The sequence below is a fragment of the Lissotriton helveticus genome, chromosome 3_2, assembly GCF_964261635.1.
Source record: "Lissotriton helveticus chromosome 3_2, aLisHel1.1, whole genome shotgun sequence".
Classification (NCBI taxonomy): Eukaryota; Metazoa; Chordata; class Amphibia; order Caudata; family Salamandridae; genus Lissotriton; species Lissotriton helveticus.
Window position 1 is genome coordinate 233,821,321 of NC_136062.1, and position 24,117 is coordinate 233,845,437.

The 24,117-nt window shown below is 47.5% G+C and overlaps 1 protein-coding gene across 5 annotated transcripts in view; it reads left to right on the top strand.

The window, feature by feature from the left end:
- SIN3A (SIN3 transcription regulator family member A) overlaps positions 1–24,117 on the top strand; it is an 865,613-nt gene that overhangs the window by 194,270 nt on the left and 647,226 nt on the right. For all 5 annotated transcript variants that reach the window (XM_078685093.1, XM_078685092.1, XM_078685095.1 and 2 more), the window contains one exon: positions 5,195–5,371. In XM_078685093.1, coding sequence (XP_078541219.1) covers positions 5,195–5,371 — 177 coding nt within the window. The remainder of the gene's footprint in view (positions 1–5,194; positions 5,372–24,117) is intronic.

A 24,117-nucleotide genomic window follows, 5' to 3' on the forward strand; every position in this document is an offset into this window, starting at 1 on the left:
CAATACACCACATCCTTTAACATCTCTTCACTTTGGGGGAGGTTCCATGACCCCATTGAATCACTACTAGCACCTAGTCAATAGGAGCATGAGGGTAGTGAGCCTGTACACTCCGGCAGGGACATCCGTAACATAATACAACAGTGCAACTTGTGGGATACCTGAACATTATCTGTGGTTTCATCGCCGATATAAAATATCCGTGATCTAAACTTAGCTACCCTTTGACACATCGAGACCAGATGTATAAAATCAGCGCTAACTGTGCCACGGCGCACAAAAAATGAGTTGTTCAGTAGGTCTATATTATGCAGCAGTACAAGAGAGAGATATTTTACAAATCTATTTAACATATATCAATCATAGCCTATAGTTGGAGCAGTAGCACCATTGTTCATCTGAAAGAGCAGTCTTAAATCGTAGGCAGATCGTGCCCTCTTGAAATCTATTGGTGCTTTGTTTTGCAGAGTAGACTATAATCACATAATCGATTTCTTAGAGGTGGAAGTGGCTAACTTTTCATTTAGTGTATGTAGTTGAGAAGCGGGATGCGGGAATGTGATTTGTAGTCCCCTACACTTGACACAAAGCCATTAGCAAAGGAACACTTCAAGTAACGAACATCTAGTGGCATTTTGCAGTGTAAGGAACCTACTGTCAGGGTACCAGTCAACCGTTGTGATTCTTTTCATGTGCTTTAGCCGGAGCCATACTCTCATGTCGGATGCAAGTGGCATCGACGGGTTCTAGGCTATAGGTAGTTGACTAACATATAAACAGTCAAGTCTTGTGCTGCGATGAAGGCGATCCCAAGTCCAAACTGTGAATCTCATGGTTAGGGTGTTTTGGAGAGTAACATCTCCTATCACGGTATGTAGTGGGCACGGGTCAGCGTTATCTGCTCCTGCCCTGCTTCTGTAATGATTTTCATGTTGTGTGGAGCCTTGTCCTCAGCAGTGAGCTTAATGGAGTTGTTTCCACACTCTTCACATCCATCAGACTTTCTTGCAGTTTTGAGTGTTACCAATCGTTCTGTTAACACCTACTGGTGCGCTGACTGACCACTATGCAGCTTTAGCTGTCTGTTGCACGCAGCACTGTAATCAATACTTTAAACGTAACCTTAGAGTGAGTTTAGATTCTGCTCCTTGCCCATAATTGGATGACTTTGGACTTTCAAAATCCCTGGCTTCTCTTTGCTTGTACTTGGCCTTAACTAGTTTACCATGGTTTTGATTATATCCTTTCATTGCTGAAGACTGGGAAAGGTTTCCTTTGTAATGTTACTGTGGGATTTGACCTTTTCAATCGATGCGATGGCACCACCATACCCCCTAATATCTTGCTCCTTTCCTTTCTTTCAGAATTTAGGTCGCTTAATGTCTTCTCTCTGATATCGTAACTTGCTTTCCTCATACCTCTGAATGGTCCTCTCTAAGAAGCTGCTCACCATTGTGCTTCCACCCTTCACTCCATTTCTCCTGTTAAAAATCCACCCTGGAAACTTAACACAACAAAGATAGCTGCCAGCTGCTACTCCGGATTGACTTTACCAAAGCATGAGCAACTGCAAGTGTTAACAGCGCCAATAGCATTACATGTCCATCTTGGAATTCTAGTAGATTGGTGTTCTTTATTATTTGTATAACATTCCAAGATGGCCATCATATTGCATTTGAACACAACTTGACTGCTATCTTGGAATGTTATATATGTATGTGTATATACACAAATGAACATTGTGGGGAATATTGTCGTTTTTGGCGAATTTATTTAAGTGGGAGTGTGCAACCAGTTCCTCATCTCTTGTGACAGAGTTACATCGCTTACGTGAAAGTGAATGTTTCATTTCACTACACTAATTTGCCCCTAATCCTTTATGGGATCTGAAATATCGTTTGACTTGCTGAAAAAGTGCTTCAACACCTCATCGATATCCTTCTCAATTCAAATAACTGGCTTACATAGCCACCACTCAAATTACATTCATATTTCACTATACTAAATCACAACTAATCCTTTGAGTACCGGAGTAGCGTGCTACTCGCCAATAGAGTGCTTCAACATCTCATCAGGGGTAGCAAGTGCTATATAAATGCTAACCTTTTCCCTCTTCTATCCCTCAGCTATCCTTCTCAATTAAAAAAACGAACTAACATATCCTTCATTCAAATTACTTTAGTTGTTCACTATACTAATTCATCACTAATTCAATTATGGGTGCTGGAGTAGGATTCTACTTGCCGGAAAAGTGCTATGATGCCTCATCAGGGGTAAGCGCTACATAAATGGAGAAGTGTGGCTCACTGGTTAGAGGAGGCAGACCTGGAAGCAGAGGTCAGCCCGGGACCAGGGTTCAATTCCCGGCTCGGCGGGGTCTTGAGTCCTAAAATGTCCATGGTCTCGACAATTCTCGCTCTGGTGCCTACTCGATTCACGGGTTCACACTCTGCGACTCTGGGCAATAGCTTGCTTAATCTCCACAACGGCCCCTCGCGGCGGGATGCCTGGCTTTCACCTTGCGGATACCCTGCCGGGGTTATCTCACAGGGGAATACCAGGACGGGTTCCCTAAGCAAGCGCTTAGAGACCGCTTGGTGATTTGCGCTATATAAATTCCTGTACACATAAATGCAATTACAATGCAATACAATATAAAATACCCTATTTTGATGTTGGTGCTCCCTGATTTTATTTTTTTATAGGTCTGGCGTAACAGCATAGTTTTTGCAATATTCTGTGAGTTTCAAGAAGCACTACGTAGAGAGGGGCTTTAGCTCCACCCTCATGGTGATTTGAGTACAACCTTTGATTGGGTAGAAGTTGTTGATGCCCCAGGGAGAGTACTTTTTGCACTCCTATAAGCGCATGAACATTTTTCCCTCACCCAACCTGGCCACTGCTTTCACACCTAATGATGGAATGCACAAGGGGAAAGTCTTTATAATGCGGCAGCGAATCAGAAGGGTTGGAGGTAAGTTTCTCCTTTATGTCTACTCCACAACTGCTTCCGTTTACTTAGTCTTTCATGTTTATACCCTGCTTACGGCACATGAGGGGATAGTGGAATATGTTTCCCGAGGCTGAAGTGAATGAGGCTCATCATTGGCTCATTCTAGCTGGTGCTGCAGTGACACTAAGCCCTTGTGGCTCCATGTTGCCCTAGTTGTCCCTGTCCTCTCACTCTGCCTCCTTCCTCTACCGGGATGCCCTTCTCCACTTCTCAGCACCTAGCAGACTCCATTCTTGCTGCACTCATTGACCTTGTTCTCTCACACTGACCCATGCTTCTCCTCCACGCTGCCTTTTTCCACCTGTCTGTCCCATTCTCCCCAAACCATACCTCCTCCTCCCTGTATTTGTCTTCTCCCAATTTCTTCTGCTCTGCCTTGGTTGTCTGCCTATTACTTCAGCCATTGGTACTCTCGTCCTGTTAAGAACAGCATTTCACCTGATCACTTTACCAAACTGTGATTCACCCTCTGTGCTGCTGAGCTAGTGCTTTAGTTTTCCAGGTTCTCCTTTTATAGCTGTCCTTCTCTTTTTATAAGCAGCTGTACTGCTTGCTAATCATTTAATCTGCAGTTATCTGTATTTTGTGCGGCAGCGGCTTCTACATTGGATACCGATTTAACAATAGTGATGATCATAGCATATCGTTGTTTTAGCATTCCAAGATAACCACTATGCTTAGAGGCACAGTATTGCCTGTCTTGGATTGGTACAACAATGATGCACTAATCGTAGTATCATTCAAAGATTGCACACTGTGATGTTTACTGAGCAGACATTTTGGAATGGTATTGTACATAGTCTTATCTTTTTACCCCTTAAAGGTGATAGCTTGTTTCTAAGCTTGGGCGTAAATTAGAAGTTTAGAGTTGATACACCATGTACCATACCATTTGCAAGATGGCCGCCCTCTGCTGCGTTTAATTTTATTTTTTATTCCAAGCATTTGCCCACTGGATTTGTGGTGAAATTGCTTCGTCCTACTTTATTTGACTATGTTTTGCACATTCTTGTAGAGTTTGTGTAGGCGTGTGTTTTAATATGGCATGATAAGTGAATGAATACAAAAATAAGTCGGTGTGTGAACGGTTGGATCTGTGAATGCAAAGACGTTTGATAGTGCTACTGTTATGACTTAAGTGGCTTGGCTCACCAGCGACTGAAGAGACATTTTCAATTATTAAGCTGCAGCTGCCTGCATTGCCCTTGCTTGTTTGGTTACTTATAGCTCTATTCTCTGATTCACTTTAAAAAATGAACTGCCTGATTAATAGTTGCTGTGCACGATTGGACACTGTAGCTAGTCTCTACAAACTTTAAAGTTGCAGTGTTTAATTCTTTTTTGTGTATGCTAATAGAATAAGAAAACCGTTTCCTGCTTTATTTTCTTTCCCAAGAACTGCATTTTGGAAATGTTTTTTCAGTTCAATATAATTTTAGTGGCTGATAAGTATATTAAAAAAGAATCATGTTGCCGCCTCCGGCCATTTTTTGTTTTTTTGAAAGAATACATTTTTAAAAATGTTTATGGATGTGAAACTTAAGTTTGAGATATTGCACTGGATATACATTCAGCGAACATTAGAATTACGGGGCACTTTCCCTAACCGAATGCTCTAAAACAAACCTCCAAAGTCTATTCAGGCTACACAGTTAATAAACAAGGTCATTTCTATTTTGTTGTAATGCATTCAAAAGCTTACTATAAGCATACTTGTAAAGATAAAGGTAGACCGAGTTGAAATCTAGTGTATGTTTTATAAAACTATAGACTGGATGTATGTACAGTTCTGCTGCTTCTTTAATATGTAGAGGGCACTGTTGGAATCTGTTCAGTTAACACTATAACCACCACTATTATCTGTGCCTTACATTCTAAACAGAGAATATTAATTTCCCTTACTCGTTTTGTTGAACAAAATGACTGTATAGTCTGCACTGAGGAAATATTTCTTTTCTGATATAATCGATACATTTTTTTCGTATAGTTGACATATGTAGATTGTTTTGGCTTTTGTGTACTTTGTCTAAAGTTGTGTTAATACATGAATCTGAATGTGATTCCCTTAAAGTTGTGAGCAAAGACCAAATTTACTTCTGCTCTTGTCCCCCCAACCCTTTAAATAAGGCATCCCCATCTGTTTGAAAAACTGCTTCCTTATGTTTCCTTTTTTTTCCAAAGGTGTCAGCTGTCCAGCAGAACTCCAACAACCATGGTCCTGCCGTTGCTACTGTGCACAGTGGTCACCATCACACTACGCCAGTTCAGGCTCATGGGACGCCTGTAGTACAGAGCCACACGCACACCACCCCACCAGCAGCTCCAGTGCAAGGCCAGCAACAATTTCAGAGGCTGAAAGTGAGTGTATATACGATAAACCGTTGCCTCAAATACATTTTACAGGGACTGTGGAAACATAATTGTATTACTGTGTGTTTGCATCTAACATTGGCTGCGCTGTCCCTGGTTTTGCCCCAGGCATCATGTCTGCACTATTTAACTTATGCTTCCGGCTCGTTTTTAGGTCTGGGTCTTGACAACAAAGCTATGAAGCAGACCTATTGTCTCAAATACACTTAAGTGAGCTTTGGAGTTCATCCCTTTCACACAGCTCTTTTCAGCTATTTCTTAAGAATTTGTCAAGTCATATCTTGGCTAAGCACAGGAGACTTTCTCATCTGATGCTGTTGCTTATTAAGGTGTATCTTTCTGCCTCGAGTGGAGTGTTTGATTTAAACTGCACGAGGTACTGGTTTACAGTTATAGGCCTCTGTGGGCTCCTTAATGCTAGTTTTCTGTCCTTTTCACTTGTCCTTTTGTGTCCGCTCTTACTGACAACCTTCTGTCCTCTTTTCTCTGTGTTCACTTCTGTTCTTCCCTCTTGCTCGCCCTCTTTTACCTAGAATGCTACTTGTTATCCCACCCACCACCCCTGCTAGTTATTCCCTATCAACCCTCCCTTTTCCTCCATCATGTTTCCTTTTGATGGCTTCCTTTAGTTTCACCGGATCCTGCCTGGAAACAAGGGTTCTTGCTTTCAATACAGCCCTTTTTGTTTATATGTCAAAAGATCAGACAGCATTTATGCCTTCATCATAGTCTTCCCATTTTTTCTCTGTCGTAGAAATCTAGGAACAATAAATAATAAGGGCTACTTTTCCATCCCGCCGTTGACATAAAAGAAAATCCAGGCTGTGTTGAAGGCAAGGAAGAACTAGCAGTTCTATAATTACCAGAATGAGGTGAAGGAGGTAGGAGCTTTCTCCTTAAAGTAGAAGGCAGATGCAATCCAAAGCTCAATAGAGGATCTATGATGTCTCTCAGCAGCGGTGAGTTGCAATCCAGAGACCTCACTAAAGGTTCAATGAGAGTCAAGTAGAAGCCTTATTAGGTACAACTCATTATGATCCTATTGTTTTGATGACTCACCTTGTAGTGCTGAATGCACAACCCCAGAAATTTAACAGGCACCTTAGGAGGATGTCCCTTTCTTTTGTACCTTTTTTTTTTTTGCTCGGTTTCTCCCCTTGAGGGGCACGCAACTACAACCCCTGGTCCTGCTGCATTTGAGTGACCAAGAATTTAGCCTGATCAGTCTGGGGCTAATAAACAAAATTTCAAAACGGCTTGAAACCAGTTCTAGAGATGGATCTCGAATTCACATTGTTGTCTTCCAAGCTAGAGTAGTCCCAGCCTGTTGAAGAAGCAAAAGATGTGTGCTTCCACAGAAACTTGTGGTGTGCCCAATAAGGTACTGGGAGCAGGGACAGGTCCTAAATTTGGCATATCAGAAGTCAGAGACTGCCAACGGACTAGGGTGCTGCAGCTCTTTTGGAGGCTTTGAGGGAGAGACCTCCTCTGATGTCGGATCATAACAATTACGAAAAAAACAGTATAAATGAGAGTAAAATAAACTTTGTCTAGAGACTTTTTTGGACTAGTCTTCACGGGGCGTGTAGTTAATGTGCAAATGTATTTATAGCTTTGCTTACTGAAATGTTGGTCTCTGTGGTGAGAGAACCTTTATTAAGGATTCTATATTTTGTAGAATGTCATTGACAACCTGTAAACATGGATTTATCGTGGTAAGTATTGTCTTAAAGGTAGTGGGCCTGCATTATCGATTGTGACCTGACAAAAGCTGCAGTTTTTCTGTAACTTGTCACTGGTTATCTGCGAGGGTGATGGGTTTTTAACTGTTATTCTATCAGGCACATCTGTAAAATGTGGTATCATGTTGTCAATTATATATTGCTTATATACCTGGGATTCTATATTGACTGTTTGGTTTCATGTGTATTAAGGTACTTTCATTTTTTTGTAAAGAAAATGCTACGACTGTACAGTGAATTGAGCGTTTTAGTTAAATTATATGAAAGGCCTGATTTTAGAGTGTCTGTATTGCTGGTCATTTTTTTTATATAAACTGATTTTATTGTGTCAAATATGAAACACGATGCCGAGTCCCTGTAACCCAGAAGACATCTGCCATAGTATATAATGCTGGATAATGACATTGACATATAGATTATATACTTTCAGAATCGTAAAGATAAAAAACAAGAGAACATAAACATTATAAACCCCCCATTGCACTATTTCGCTACACCAACACCAATGAATGAATTTTATCGCTATATTGTTGGTCCCTCACTCTACAGGCCTGTATGATTATACTAGGATCGAGACATCCGCTGGGGGCACTGGATCTAGGTAGCGTCACCGGTAGTCCGCCCATCTCTTCCAGAACTTTGGATGTTTTTGCGGGCATCCTATGGCTTTAAATATTGGAATCTCCAAATCCATATGAAAGTCAAGTACATTCTTCTATGCCGACAGAGAAGGTGGGACCGCTGCTTTCCACAGCCTTGTAATATCCCTTATAGCCAATGTGAGTCCCAACAACATCAGATGTATTTTATAAATATTTCCCCCCCCACCCCCAACACCCTCCATTATGTGCAGGATTACCAATCTTGGTGAGGAGGGGAGCTGCCCCCCCAATACCACTGCAAGACAAGCTAGTACCCCTCGCCAGAATCTTGTGAGTGCTGTGCAATGCCAAATCGTATGCATGAGGGATCCCTCCTCCCGACCGCAGCGTAAGCATATTGGGGATGACACTAGGCCCGTGCTCCACAGCCTTACTCTAGGATAGTACACCCGGTGCAGGTATTTAAATTGGATGAGACGTAGCCGCATCGCAATCGCCGCCTCCCGAGGGGAGACCAGTGCCTCCATCCAATCATCCCCATCTGGTGGGCCAAGATCGCTCTCCCACGCTCCTCTAAGTTTATCTAACATAGCGGAGTCACCAGCGACTGATAGATTTTAGAAATGTTATGGTCTTGTAAATCTCCCATAAACACCTTGGCTTCTGTGGGGCTAAATTCAGGGAGGGCCTCTAACCCCGCGCTGCTATGAATTGGAGATATTTATAAAATTGGGTTTTTGACATATGATACACTTGCTGGAGGTCTTGGAAGAATTTCAGGACAGAACCTCGCATCACATCTCCTAAGGAAGAGATACCTATATTGTCCCAACTGCGAAATAGAGGTAGAGATGACAGTTGTGGCAATCGTCCATTGTGCCACAGTGGGGTTCCCCCGATCAACTATTGCTGCCAATTCTTATCACAAATTAAACCAGACAATTTGGTTACTGCTAGATGGGGCCTCTTCGCCCAATCCTCTTCCCTTCCTTCCTTCTGTATGGCCCAGTTAGCCTTTCAGTTGGCTGTAGGCTCAGAAGGGACGATCATCCAGGGTTACATGACCTGATCTCCGCGGCAATGGTGCCCTCCTTATGCAAGCTTGCATTCCATTAAAGCCTCCATCTATGGCCTCAGTATCTCCCATTGGCGTCTGCCCTGTTTTGCTCTGTTAGGTTCTTTAAGGGCCTAATGCTGAAACCTCTCCTGCTCAAACACAACACTAAACTCCAGCTCTATTTCCCAGTTGTTAGACCATTGCTTCAGCTACCAAGTATCAACCCGAATCAGCTAAATTCTCCTAGTTGGTAGGGATAGTCACTCCTGGATTTTAGTTATCAAATACCTCTCAGTAGGGATAATCGCTCCGATTACAGGCCAACATTTCCTAATATGTGGGAATAGTAATTACAGTTTCTGACAGATACATCTTCCTGAGGATTCCTCACCTTCTGAATATCCCCTGCGCCAGCACTGCTGAATTTTTTCCTAGCTCTCTACGCCTACGAGGATGTCACAATGCCACGGCTCCACTCGCATCTCCCCATGACTTCACCGGAGCCATAAGAGAGCCTCGTTGGCATGATGACGTCCGTTCCCTTTTTTCCGCGCTGCTGACGCGTAACGGTTTTCTGGCACTCTCCATATTGTTGAGATCCTTTTTGTTATTCTATCTTTAAACTGTTGCTATTAGGATGTTGTCTTTGAGGAAGTCTGGATTCAAGACCTGTAGGGAGTATGGGGGTCACATGTCCATCACTGACCCCCAGGAAGATTGCTTATGGTGTTTGTCGTCTGATCACGATGTGGAGGACTGTTCCAGTTGCAGGAAGATGAACCCTAAGGCTCTTAAAGACAGGGAATCCAAGCTGTTTATGGCTAAGGCGAAGAAGGAAGGGAGAGGCCGTAAAAGAGCTATGTCGAAGTAGTCTGCTTCGCATTCGTCGTAGTCGGCTGCTTTGCATTCGTCGAGGAAACACAAAAAGAAGAGAAGACATGGATCTCGGCGCCGTTCGTCGAAGGGTAAGGCTTCGAAGTCTCCTTCGCCAGACCCTCGACGTCGTCAAAAAGAACGTGTCTCCTTCTCCTACGCCTTCTCCTTGAGTGACTCCGAAGAGATCTCCTTCTTCAAAAGGCACTCCGGCGCAGTTTCCGGCGCCGAGAGGTTCGCCGGATTAGGAAGGCTTACCAGTCCAGTTTGATCCTTCTCCTGCTTCTCCTGTGCATGAGGTCGAACCTGTGGCTCTGGTAGATCCAGCAGTTCCGACGCCGGATGCTCCTCGTTCGGGTTCTGGGTCGAATCCATTTCCGCAATTTCCTACTCCAGGTTCAGATCCAATGCATTTTTTAAATGCAATGTACGGGGTATTTGCTAAGGCAGCCTTCCCCTCCGGAGCACCTTTGGGTCCCGTGGGTCCGCTGGCCTTCAACTTGGTTGTTCCTCAGCATTATGCCCAGGCACCCTTTGTGCCTTTCATGCCAACGGAGCCGTCATGGTAGTTTCTGGTTCCGAGGGTTTCGTCGCCCTTCATGGAGACCCCGGTACAATCTGGTGGACTCATTTCTGGCTCGTGCAGCGCCGATTCCACCTTCGAATCCTCCTTCGACGCCGGCTCCAGAGATGTCGGTGCTGCGTGTGGCGCCACCGATGCCGATTCCAAAGTTTCAATCAAGGAGAGAGGCACAGACTGCTGGAGGAAGAGCAGTGTCAGACAGGAGGTTGAAGAGGGTGAGATTGATGAATCAGTGGATGATTTTGAAGGTTTACAGGACGCAAGTGTGCTGGACACTTCTGGGTGGGAGCTTTCGTCCACAAGGGCTTCTCCACCTCCATAGGTAGCCCCATACCATACTGTTATAAGAAAGGCTGCGGAGCTTTTGGACTTAGTTACCAACTGCTGAGTATAGGCCAAATTTGCTCACTGAAGTTTTACATTCTCCATCTTCAATAGTTGAGCCCTTGTTGCCTTTTAATGAAGCCTTGACAGAGCTGTGAGAAAGTGCCATCTTTCTTGCCTGGGTATGCCCCCACTTTTTGCTGAATGGCTGATGTACTTTGACTGAGTGTGCCCTGGGCTCCTGCCAACCAGTTGCCCAAGCCCTGTGTTCCTTCCCTAAAACTGTGTTGAAAATAAAACCTAATTGGCATCTCTGGCCACCTGTCAGCCCCTAGTAACTGGTACCCTAGGTACCCAGGGGATGGTGACCAGAAAAGACCCCTAAGGGCTGCAACACTTATTGTGCCACCCTTAGGGGCCCTGTACCCTGACACCCACACACTGTCTTTGCAGGCTGTATGTCGATGTACAGAACTAAACAGAGTCGACATGGCACACATTCCTGTGTGCCATGCCCACAAACTCACTGCCCTGGCATCCATCAGTCACCCCTCTAGCTGGGTGCCCCATGCCAGTGGTGTGGGCACAGGTGCATGAGCCTTCTGCCCCTACAGTTCCCAGGGCCATTCCTGGGCACTGTAAGTGCAGTGTTGCCATTACGAGTATATGGTGCTGGGAGGTCGTCATTACTAACTCCACAGCACCATGATGGCGTCACTGAAGACTGAGAAGTTTATCAAACTTCTCAGCACATTAAACCTGCACTGATGCCAGTGGGCGATTTAATGTAAAATGCACGACGGAGGACATCTTAGAGATTCCCCCTGAAACCTAACCAACTCCCAGTGTCCGGACTGTGTGGCTGCCGAGGCTGCCACCACCAGACATGTTTCTGGACCCCTGGGTTGAGAGCCTGCCGCTCTCGGGGGCCTGAAACAATGCACATCCTGGGACGAGGTGCCAAGCCTCCTCCCCCAGGATGGGCAGGGGAAGCTTCAAAGGCATGCCGCTTCTGTGAGCTTCTCCAGGCCACATGCTGTACTCAACAACTCGCCCCCACTGGTTCTGACCCCCACTCTGGTGGGAAGAACGGCGGGAAACCCCTAAGTGAGGAAAGGGGGTGTGCCAGCCAATGCCAACCCCAACCCTCAGGTGGGAGAGGCGAGGTGAAGCACGACTCTGGGCTCCGGCCATCTTGAAGATGGGGGGCCCTGCCCAATCACAGCTAGGCTCCTGCCCCTCTCCCACATAGGGGAGCAGGCTAGGGGGTGTACCCACCCCAGGACAGGGACCCATTGGTCCCTGCCCTTGCCCTACCTTTAACACCCCTAAATTTAGTATTTAGGGGCACCCTGAGCCTTCCTTCCTCAGATCCCGATTGCAACAACAAGAAGACCAAGAAACCAGAAGACCTGCAGTTCAGCTGCTAAGAAAAGGACGACGCCCACTGACTTGGCCCCAGAACCCTACAGGCCTGTTGATCCTTGAACCTGCTCCTGTGAAACTCCGGCGTCTCCTGCGGACAGCAACCTCGACAACCCCGGAGGACCTGCTTGTCTTGGACCTTCCAAAAGACTGGGACTCCCATGAGCAGTGGTTCTGCTCCAACAGCAATACCCCTGGTGCCAGCCAGGAACTGTGAACCCAGCCCACTCTGCACCCGCCCTGTGCCTGAGTGACCTAAGACCACGAGGATGTTCCCCATACCCCCGCCCCCCCGGCGACTGGGACCCGAAGTCCAGTGCCCAAATACCCTCTTCAACGAATCAGACGACACCTGCAGCCTCAGAACCAGGGACCCCTCCAACCGCGACCAGTCGAGGGTAAGATTTCCCAACACTAAAAGACACCTCTACACCCGGCGCCTTGCGGCCCCCTGCACCCTCCTTTGGGGTACCTACCTCTTCTCCAAGATCCCAACTTACCTCTCGAAGTGGTGGTGGCACCTGAAGAATCTCCGTCCCCGAGCCTGCAGCATTTGTTATGTTATGTTATGTTATGTTTTTTTTTATAAAGCGCAAACAGCTGCCCTGGCAAAGAGGCGTCCCGGCGCTGGGAACCTTGTAAACCTACCAAGAAGAGAGGGAACTGGGAACAGGGGCCTAACATAGTGGGAACAAATGGGTTTTAATAGCTTTTCTGAAGGCGGACAGACAGTTGATGGAACGAATAGTAGGTGGCAGGGAGTTCCAAAGTTTAGCCCCTAGAACTCTGAAGGAACGACCTCCAACCCGACAGTTTCGTTCGGGGGACAGTCACAAGATGTTGGCCAAAGGAGCGCAGAGCGCGCTGAGGGATATAGGGTTCTAGGAGAGGACGTAGTAGTTCAGGGCATTCAGCTTTAAGAATTTTAAAAGCGATGGTGAGAGTCTTAAATTTAATTCTGGATTCGATGGGGAGCCAGTGAAGTCTTTGGATGGTAGCTCTGGCGGAGCACCTACGGGGAAGGCCCACCACAGCCCGTGCTGCTGTGTTTTGAACCCGTTGCAGGCGAGCAATCTCCGCTTTATTAGCGCCCAAGAATAAGACACTAGCGTAGTCCAACCTGGATAGAATAGTGGATTGGATTATCAATTGGCGTGCTTTTGAATAAAAAAATCCAAGTATAGGGTTGAGGCTCCTCAGCAGGCCCACACAGGTAGCTGCCACTTTCTTTGTGTGGGCCTGAAAGCTGAGCGATGGATCGAGCCACACACCCAAGTTTTTCACCAGGGTTTTTGGGGACGGGATTGGGCCCAGCACAGAAGGCCACCAGTGGTCGCTCCAAAGTCTGGAGTTCCTTCCGAGGAGTAGCACCTCCGTCTTTCCTGCGTTCAGCTGGAGACAGTTGTCCGTCATCCACTGGGCAACTGCCGCCAGGCCATCCCTAAATCTTGTAGCCGAGTTCGAGGGGCCCTCAGTAAGAGTGATAACTAGCTGTGTGTCGTCAGCGTACGACACCAGCGTGAGGTCCCACTTTTTGGCTACAGCAGCTAGAGGCTGAACATAAAGATTAAAAAGGGATGGGCTGAGTGCAGAGCCCTGAGGAACTCCCTGTCCGATGGAGTGGGACCGAGAGATAAACGGAGGAGCTGAGACCCGAAAGGATCTGTCCTTCAAGAAAGAACGAAACCAGCCAAGGGCGAGATCACAAATCCCTATAGCCTCAAAGCGTCTTAGCAGGATGCTGTGGGACACCTTATCAAAGGCTGCGCTGAGGTCAAGCAGAATCAGCGCAGCACTCTGACCGGCATCCAGTATCCTACGAAGGTGTTCGGTGGTAGATAGAAGGGCAGACTCAGTGCTATGGCCAGGTCTGAACCCATTCTGAGAAGGGTCCAAGATGTAATTTGTGGCCATGTGGTGGGACAGGACGTTGTTAGCGTGGGCTTCAGCTAGCTTGGATACCCAGGGGAGCAACGAGATGGGTCTGAAATTTTCTAATTTAGTGGGATCCAGAGTGGGCTTTTTAATAATGGGAGTAACCCATGCCTGTTTCCAGCAGTTTGGGACAACAGCCGAAGAAAAGGAGAGATTGAGTAATGTAGCAAGGGAAGGAAGAAAAAAATCTAAGGACTCAAGAAATTGAGCCGGTCTCATGGGATTGTTAGGAGAACCGGACTTGACCTTTTTGCAGAGTTTTGCTAGATCATCATGTGAAATCGCCGGTACATTCGACAGCTTCGTGCCGATGACGAATGGGTTAGAAAGGTTAATAGGCTCGGTTGAAGCCTGTGGAAAGGCACTATAGATTTTCCTCACCTTATCTATAAAAAAGGCGGCAAGATCTTCACACTGTTGAGTGGAGGTAATACAAGAGGCAGTATTGCCACCATTTTGTAGTTTTTGCACTATTTTGAAAATGGTTTTTGTAGGGTTAGAACTTGAGCTAATTTCTTTGGCGTAGAAGGACGCGCGTGCATCGCGTATAGCTTTGTGGTACAGTTTCATTTTGGACATATAGAACGCTTTATCACTGTCCTTGTACTTTTTCCTCCATTTACGGTCCGCTACTTTACACTCTTTCCTCATAGTTTTTAGGTTATCATTATACCATGGGTTACTAGGGGAGCTAAGTCCCTTTGTCCATTTAGCAGGAATAAGGGTGTCGAGTCCCTTAGTAATCCAATTCTGGAATGCCGCATAGGACAGATTAATGTTCTCGTTGTCCTTATGACGAAATTCTCCCAAGGTGGTGAGAAGGTCAGCAGACTGCAATATATGCCATGGTCTCTTAAAACGAGAAGTAGACATTTCTTTCACTTTTTAAGTATTTTATTTATTTATTTTAGAGGTTTTATATAGCACTAGCTGGACTCAGGGGTATCAGAGCGCTTTACATTTTAGAGACAAGAAGGTCAATAAGACAGGGGACATACATAGCATCAATGTATATAAACAACATATAAGTCTCCGCCAGATAGATTTCAAAATGATACATATGGGAAATAAGCACATCAAAATATGGAAGATGTGAATAATAAAAAATATCAAAAGGCAACAAATTGAAAAAAAGCGGGAGGGGCAGAGGTGAGGGGGGGTTGGAGGGGATGAGGGCTGAAGGTGGACAAGGGAAGGGGGGTGCAAGGAGGAGTGAAGGTGGTAAACAGGGAGGGGGAAGTGACGAGGAGGAAGGGCGAGTAAGGCTGAAAAAAAGGGAGGGCGGATGCATCTAGGGTCGGACAGATGTGGCCAGTGGAAGAGAACAGATATGGATTAGGGTCCCCAGTATTTATTGAGGAGATGTAGTTTGAGTTCTTTTTTGAAGCTAGAGTAGGAAGGGTTGCAGCGAAGATCAGTTGGAAGGGCATTCCAAATGCAAGGCGCGTTGCCGGAAAAGGATCGAGACTGGGTGGTTTCCTTTTTTTAGAAGGGGGGGGGATAAGAAGTAGGGTGTTAGTACTTCTCAAGGAACGGGAGCAACCGGCTTTAGTGAGTTTGTTAGCGAGGTAGGTAGGTCGGTGTGTTTTGATGGAGAATTTTGTGTATTATGCAGGCTGTTTTGTAAGTGGATCTACCTTCAATGGGGAGCCATTTAAGGGCAGGGGAGATGTGGTCGAATCGCTTGCAGTCTGAGGTAAGCCTAGCTGCAAGGTGAAACTTTTTAACTTTCCCATTGGATAACATTGAGCGCCAGACGCCTCAAACTCACCCTGCACCCAGCTGCCCGAGTGCCACTGGAAGTGCAACAACTACCCTACTCTACTTCCCCACTTGCCCTGAGTAAGTGACCAGGAGCTCCGCTCCCCCAGCCGCATGGCCTGTTAGCTTGCAGCTACCAACCGAAGGCCCCCTACCCTCCATTTGATTGCATTGGGCCTACTCTCTCTGCACCCGGCTGCCCCAGCACCGCTTAGGGTGTAACTACTGTACCTTTCTGACCCTGGAAAACCCCGGAGTCTATGCCCAGAACCTTAACTGCACCAGTCGAGTACTTACCTAAAAGCCGAAAACTCATTTTCCTTCCATAGGCTAACATTGACTTGTTTTCACTGAAATCCCTTCTAAATGTGAAGTTTTGAAACTTTGAAATATTCATCTAAAATCAGCCGAATAACGAATTTCAAAATGCTCACCTGTGATCAGGATAGAAGCCAGTACTGTACCTTTTAGCCCAGTCCTGAACCGCAAAAGTAATCTTAACTGTACTTACCAGTTACCTGAATTTTCTTCCATAGGAAACTATTGACTGTTTTTCTGTGAAATTTCTTCTAAGTGTCGATTTTTGCAAACTATAAATATTCTTTTAAAATCGTTCCAAATGCTGAAACGTAAATACTTACCTGTCTTAGGTAGAGGTCCCAGTGCTGAACCTAGGAGTCCAGTACTGGATTACAAAAGTAAAGAGAACCTACTGTTCGAGGCATGTGGGCGGCTGAATTCATACCGTAGCATAGATCGCTGCCTAGTGTTGGGTACGGATGATTGCACTTTGTTGTCTTGGAAGAGTCTTCGAAGTATCACGAGATAGGTGACTCCTCCCCTGGACTACAGTGCGCATGGGCATCTTCTCCATCTTCAGATTGTTTTTTCCCGCCATTGGGTTCGGATGTACAACTCCAACTTCGGGACCGAAGTTTTCCAACTTTCGAAGTCCAAAAAACGTATACTTGCGATGGTATTGTTTCCGCTCGGTATCCCTCGACTCGACAACCCTTTCCATCTATCTCTGGTAGTCGACGCAGGCCGTTGGGCCTTTTCAACACCACGTGGGCCTCCTTCCGATGGAAAGGACCCCGTTCAAAAGATGCCCACAATGTCGATCCAAGTTTTCACATAGCGATAAGCATACAGTATGCAACAGGTGCCTATCTCCGGAGCACAACGAAGAAAACTGTCCAGCTTGTGCTCAGTTCCGGTCGAAGAAAACTATCCGGAACCAAAGAGCTGCTCGACAAGAGATGCAGCGACAGGCACCAGAACCGGATAACATTTTCGACGACAAACTAACTCCCAGAGGCAGCGGAATCCGACCTAGAGCTAGTCACAGTAGAAGATCAGTCTGACTTCGATGAAGACATCCCACTAGGGCAAACTGTGAGTACCAAAGCCCCTACCCTGCCTCCACCTCCAGATAAGGCTCCGGTCAAAGCATCGCCTAAAAGCCTTAGCCGCGACCGACACACCGCTTCAGAAGCCCTGCCTTCCGGCCCGGCACCGAAGACCATACCAAAGCCTTCCGGTACCCCAGGACCGAGCAAAACACTTCCCAAAAAGGCCAACGACTCAAAAACGGCCGCAGAGCCGTCAACGGATGTCGACACCAAAAAAGTCGCCGATCCGAAAAAGGCCGTCCAGCCAAAGAAGGTCGTCGATCCGAAAAAGGTCGTCGACCCGAAAAAGGTCGTCGACCCGAAAAAGGTCGTCGACCCGAAAAAGGTCGTCGACCCGAAAAAGGTCGTCGACCCGAAAAAGGTCGTCGACCCGAAAAAGGTCGTCGACCCGAAAAAGGTCGTCGACCCGAAAAAGGTCGTCGACCCGAAAAAGGTCGTCGACCCGAAAAAGGTCGTCGGCCCGAAAAAGGTCGTCGGCCCGAAAAAGGTCGTCGGCCCGAAAAAGGTCGTCGGCCCGAAAAAGGTAGTCGGCCCGAAAAAGGTAGTCGGCCCGAAAAAGGTAGTCGGCCCGAAGAAGGCCGTCGAGCCGACAAAGGACGTCGAGCCAAAAAAGCTCCACAGAAAAATAAAAAGAATCAAGCAACCGATCCGAAAACCTCGGCGCCAAAGCCACAGACAGTGGAAGAAGAACTTTTTCATCCTGAGCCAGTGAGCCCAGACCAAAACAGACTATATAGAACCTGATACAGGACATATATCAGTTTACAATAAGAACAAGAGAAGGCTGGGCACTGAAGCACCTTCTTCTGTTCCTCCTAAGAAAAAGGACTTCGGGACATCCCCTTCTAGACCTTTCACACATCCTCCTTTCACTCCTAACATGCCTTATGTTCCATATTCTCCTACACCTCGTCACTATGATGATGTAGAAGACATGGGTGAAGATCCTCAACAGGACTTTATAGACCCTGATGATCAAGGAAACCAGGATAACACACAGGACGATCAGAATGACCCTGATGACCCATATGATACACAACCCATACCCGATACCTCACCATACCCCACAAAGCCGTCTCCTACTCACGACACTGTCGCTTTTAACCAGCTAGTAGACCGAGCAGCTCAGTATCCTGGCGTAAACATGCACACTGACCCTATAGAGGAGGATTTCCTATTTAACACCTTCCCAACATCAGAGAAGAGTGTACGTATACTCCCTAAGCTGAAGGGAGTATTGAAGCAGGCACCAGACATCTTTAAAGACCCAGCCAGGGCGCGTGTCCTCAATCCAAGAATTGAAAAGCAATACAAACCAGCCCCTACTCACCCCTCTTATATCAAGTCTCATCTACCACTAGACTCTAGTTGTATCTAATGCTAGGAAAAGGGCAAATTCGCAAACAGGTGATGCCCCCCTCCTGGCAAGGAGTCAAACATTTTTAGAAGCCTCAGGGAAGAGAGTTGCCTCTCAGGCAGCAAATACCTGGAGAATTGCAAATGCACAAGCTCTCCTAGCACGCTATGACAGAGCACACTTTGATGAACTGGAGGGCTATAAGGCAAAAGCAAATGACCTAATACAGGAAGGAAAATTCATCACTAACGCATCCATAAAATGCACCCTTGATGCAGCTGATACAGCCGCTAGGTCTGTCAACACTAGCGTGTTGCTACGCCGGCATGCCTGGCTCCGCATCACGGGTTTTAAGAAAGAAGTGCAATCTACAATACTCAATCAACCCTGTAGGAGAGTAGGGTCTGCAATCCTATGATCACCCAGATTTTTGCTTTTTGCTGCACTGGTTTACGACTTTCCCTGGCTGTGGGCCTGCTAATCAGACCCACAGCCTAGCTGTTCTCTCTATCCAAATTGTACTCAGGTACTGAATTGGCACTGGGCCCTCCCCAAGTCCCTGTACCCAGGGCTGAGGTGCACCCAGAAGTCTCCCAGGGGCTGAAGCATGTATTGTGCCACCCCTGGACTGACTAACTAAACTGACACAACTGGCTGCACGACAGCTGGGGCAAGGTGGTGTACGCACCCTTTGCTTTAGATATAGTATACCTATATCTAACCCTAAAATGGACACACAGATCTCCTATCAGTCACTCCTATGGCAGGCCTTAACAATCCTGAAGGCAGAGTGCTTGGAATCGTGTGAGATGGTGCTCTGGCATGAGCTGAGCCTGTCTGCGGCTTTCGGGATCTATCCCTTAGCCGTTTCCATGATATCGCATACCATATACTCTTAAGTGCATTATAATCCTCGCGGTTATATGCCAACTCTGGTATCGCTTTATCAAAACATGTCGAGTAAGGTGTCATACGAATTGGAATACTAACCCCTCGCCAATTCTGGCGACGGGGTTAGCGTTCCACCCTTCTAGAGGGACACGACATGTATGTAACCCCTAACCCCGGGTAAAGTCAAACAGAGCCTCAGCTCCACAAAATGGATGCTGCCACCGAGACACAAGTCTGCCCTCCTGCTGCTGGGAGTCCTCCCAGAGCAGGAGATAAGGACAAAGGGTTTCCTGCCAGGGGCGGTGCCAGCACCGTCCCAGACAGGATTTTGTGTATCCTAGGTAGGCAGGGCTTCAGAGGAAGGTGACTGCAAGTGGCACCCCGGTGCTCACTGTGCATAGGCCGGCTGAAACCAGTTCCAGGGGCACTCCAGCCCCATGCCTGGGGAAAGCCCGCCAAAGGAGAGGGGTGTAACCACCCCCCTCCTGGTCCCACCCATAGGGCAGGACTTAGTCGCGTGCCAGCCCCCTTTTCCCAGATAAAGGTAGGAGCAGGCCCCCTTCCAAATTAGATCATCTTTGGAATCAAGACACGACTTTCTGCGAAAGGACTTCAAGATTTCCTTCTTCAAGATTCTCCCTTGTGACTAAGGAGTAGTCACCCTGCATCCGCAGGCACCATCGCAAGAACACTGCGGTCTGCTGTAAGTCCTTCCTCCGGAATCCGACTGCCCAGCTCGACAAGACCCGGCTTCCCTGGCACCTCCGACCTCTACTCACCTCTACAGCCAAGCTGAGAACCGTGAGTGCGACGAGACCTCAAGGGACCGACTATTGCCAAGACTGCACGACTTCTGCACAGCAAGCCCGCCGAGTAATCTCCTGGCGAGTGCTTTGGGGTCCGAGAAGCCCCAACCCTGAGCAGCTCCAGCACCGAAGAGCAGCCGCCCAGCATCTCCACGATCGGCGTGGGGCCCTTCTGCTTTTTGCTGCTCACCGCGTTGTTTGGCTACTAGCCCGCTGGCTTGTGGCCTTCTGAACGACGCCCGACGACATCACTGCTGCTAGTCTGGTTGCTCCAGACTGGCCCTTGCTCCCTTCCAGAAGAGGAGCACCCCGGACCCTCCTGGTCCACTCAAGACGCCATTTTGAGTCCACCGCGTGGGCTTGAATTAGCCAAGGCTTTGTTGCCCAATCCTGGGTTCTTCGACGCCGACCGCTTCATCCATCGTGGGACAGCTCGCCTCTCCATCCTGGTCGCCGACAACGCCTCCTGGTCCGTGAGATCTGCAGAGCACAGCGTCGCCCACTCACCTAGTCGAGGTGACTACCATCCGGTGCCCTCCTGGTGCCCACTGACTACTGGCTAGTAGTCACGAACTTGGTCCCCTCTGCTCTCAGGTGTCATCCATCTTCAAGATCCAGGCTTGGATCAACTCGAACTCTCTTCACTGGTCGCCTGCCAGCATCTTTCTTCCAGGCTCCTGGTTCGTCGACGAGGATTCCCGACGTCTTTTGAGGCCTATGCAGCTGCAGCCCCTGGGCTAGGTAACTTCGGCATTTCGGTGCCCCAGCATAGCCTCACTATCCAAGGGTCAGGATCCACTGTCGTTTTCTCCCTACCAGGTCGGGTTCGCCCGTGAACACTAACTTTAACTTTACTAGCTATCATAGACTTTGTCCCGCATCCCGCGTGAGAGTGCACACTCTGCACCCGAGTCACCTGGGCCTCCTAGAAGTAATCTAACGATTCCATAGTCAAGTCCTAGCAATTCCAAAGCCTATTAGTACTGTACTTACCTGCTAGTAATTTCGCATTCCACTTTTAGAGTATATGGTTTTTCGTGCCCCTCGGGCATTTGTGTATACTGTGCTAACTTAAGTATTTTTATAAGAGTTTTGTTGTGTGCTTAGCTCCCTGTCTCATAAAGAGCCAGGGTAGTCTTGTTATAAATAAATACACTGTTTATTTTCATAACAACTTGTGTGGTGTCCTTTCACTGGGTGTTCAAGGGGTAATGTGATGGTAAAACAGCTGGCTTAACACGCCCTCTAGAGTCTTAGCCTTAGACTGCTCGTATCCATGCTACTAGGATAGCTGGTCTATAAGGTTGACTTGCAACCAATCATCAATAAGGGTTGTTTGGACTCATATATATAGTGATCACTAGAACAGTGAGCACTGCACATCAGGCCAACTTCTCACAAACCCATTAACCAAGATTTCTTATTTGGCCCTGCAGTTGATACCATCTTAGAAAAGATGAAAAAAGATACTGACACCGCTAAGTCCATGGGTGCACTTCAATTTCAACAGTCTAGGAGCTCCTTTCGTCGCTCCTCTTTCCGAGGCTCAGGCAGAGGCAACACATCCCAAACCTCTTCATCATTTAAAACTAATACACAAGGTACCTTTAATAGAGGTTCCAATAGAGGAGGTTATCGAGGAAACAATAACAAGGGCAGAGGACGTGGTGGTAATAACACCAGAGCCTCCACCGCCACCAAACAGTGACTTGTTCACGCTCCCTCCAGACCACCTAACACCAGTCTGAGGCAGAATAGCACAATTCCTACCAGTCTGGAACCCCATTACAACAGACAGGTGGGTGAGACAAATTATCCACTATGGTTACTGCCTGGAACTCACTTCTACTCCACCAAACATACCACCCAAACACCCTCCAATGTCCAAAGAACACATCACGCTGTTACAAGATGTGCTACCCATGTTGGAAAAAGGGTGCCATAGAGCCAGTCCCATTTCCACATCAAGGGACAGGAGTATACTCTCTATACCTCATTCCCAAAAAAGACTGGTCCCTCAGCCCAATATTAGACCTCAGACCTCTGAGCCAATACATACTCTCAGAGCATTTCCATATGATCACTCTACAACAAGTACTCCCACTACTCCAGCAAGGGGACTTCCTTGCCACATTAGACCTCAAAGATGCATACTTTCACATCCCTATGCATCCAGCTCACAGGAGATACCTCAGGTTCACAATAGAAGGTCACCACTATCAATTCAAAGTTCTCCCCTTCGGGGTAACTACAGCACCAAGGGTTTTTACAAAATGCCTAGCAGTAGTAGCAGCACACCTCAGAAGACAACACATCCATGTGTTCCCCTACCTCGACGTTTGGCTCATAAAAGCCAACTCATACGCACAGTGTGCCAGCCATATCTCACAGACAATCCAGCTACTACACAGTCTAGGATTTTCCATACATTACTGTAGGAGAGTAGGGTCTGCAATCCTATGATCACCCAGATTTTTGCTTTTTGCTGCACTGGTTTACGACTTTCCCTGGCTGTGGGCCTGCTAATCAGACCCCCAGCCTAGCTGTTCTCTCTATCCAAATTGTACTCAGGTACTGAATTGGCACTGAGCCCTCTCCAAGTCCCTGTACCCAGGGCTGAGGTGCACCCAGAAGTCTCCCAGGGGCTGAAGCATGTATTGTGCCACCCCTGGATTGACTAACTAAAACTGACACAACTGGCTGCACGACAGCTGGGGCAAGGTGGTGTACTCACCCTTTGCTTTAGATATAGTATACCTATATCTAACCCTAAATGGACACACAGATCTCCTATCAGTCACTCCTATGGCAGGCCTTAACAATCCTGAAGGCAGAGTGCTGGGAATCGTGTGAGATGGTGCTCTGGCATGAGCTGAGCCTGTCTGCGGCTTTCGGGATCCATCCCTTAGCCGTTTCCATGATATCGCATACCATATACTCTTAAGTGCATTATAATCCTCGCGGTTATATGCCAACTCTGGTATCGCTTTATCAAAACATGTCGAGTAAGGTGTCATACGAATTGGAATACTAACCCCTCGCCAATTCTGGCGACGGGGTTAGCATTCCACCCTTCTAGAGGGACACGACATGCATGTAACCTATAACCCGGTTAAAAGTCAGACAGAGCCTTAGCATCCACAAAATGGATGCTGCCACCGAGACACAAGTCTGCCCTCCTGCTGCTGGGAGTCCTCCCAGAGCAGGAGATAAGGACAAAGGGTTTCCTGCCAGGGGCGGTGCCAGCACCGTCCCAGACAGGGTTTTGTGTATTGTAGGTAGGCAGGGCTTTAGAGGAAGGTGACTGCACGTGGCACCCCGGTGCTCACTGTGCATAGGCTGGCTGGAACCAGTTCCAGGGTCACTCCAGACCCTGTGCTGGGGAAAAGCCCGCCAAGGAAGTGGGTGTAACCACCCCCCTCCTAGTCCCACCCATAGGGCAGGACTTAGTCGCGTGCCAGCCCCTTTTTACAGGATAAAGGTAGAGACTGGCCCCCTTCCAAATCAGATCATCTTTGAATCCTGAAACTACTTTCCACGAAAGGAACTCAAGACTTCTTCCTAAGATTTCTCCCTTGTGACTAAGGAGTAGTCACCCTGCATCCGCAGGCACCATCTTAAGAACACTGCGGTCTGCTGCAAGTCTCTCCTCCGGATCAAGACTGCCCAGCTCGACGAGAACCGGCTTCCCTGGCACCTCTGACCTCTACCTGCATCATCAGTCACGCTGAGATTCGTGGGTGTGACGAGACCTCGAGGGACCGGCCATCTTCAAGACTGCACGACTTCTTTCCAGCAAGCCCGCCGAGTGAATTCCTGGTGAGTGCTTTGGGGTCCGAGAAGCCCCCACCCTGAGCAGCTCCAGCACCGAAGAGCAGCCCCCCAGCATCTCCACGATCTGCGTGGGGCCCTTCTGCTTTTTGCTGCTCACCGCGTTGTTTGGCTACTAGCCCGCTGGCTTGTGGC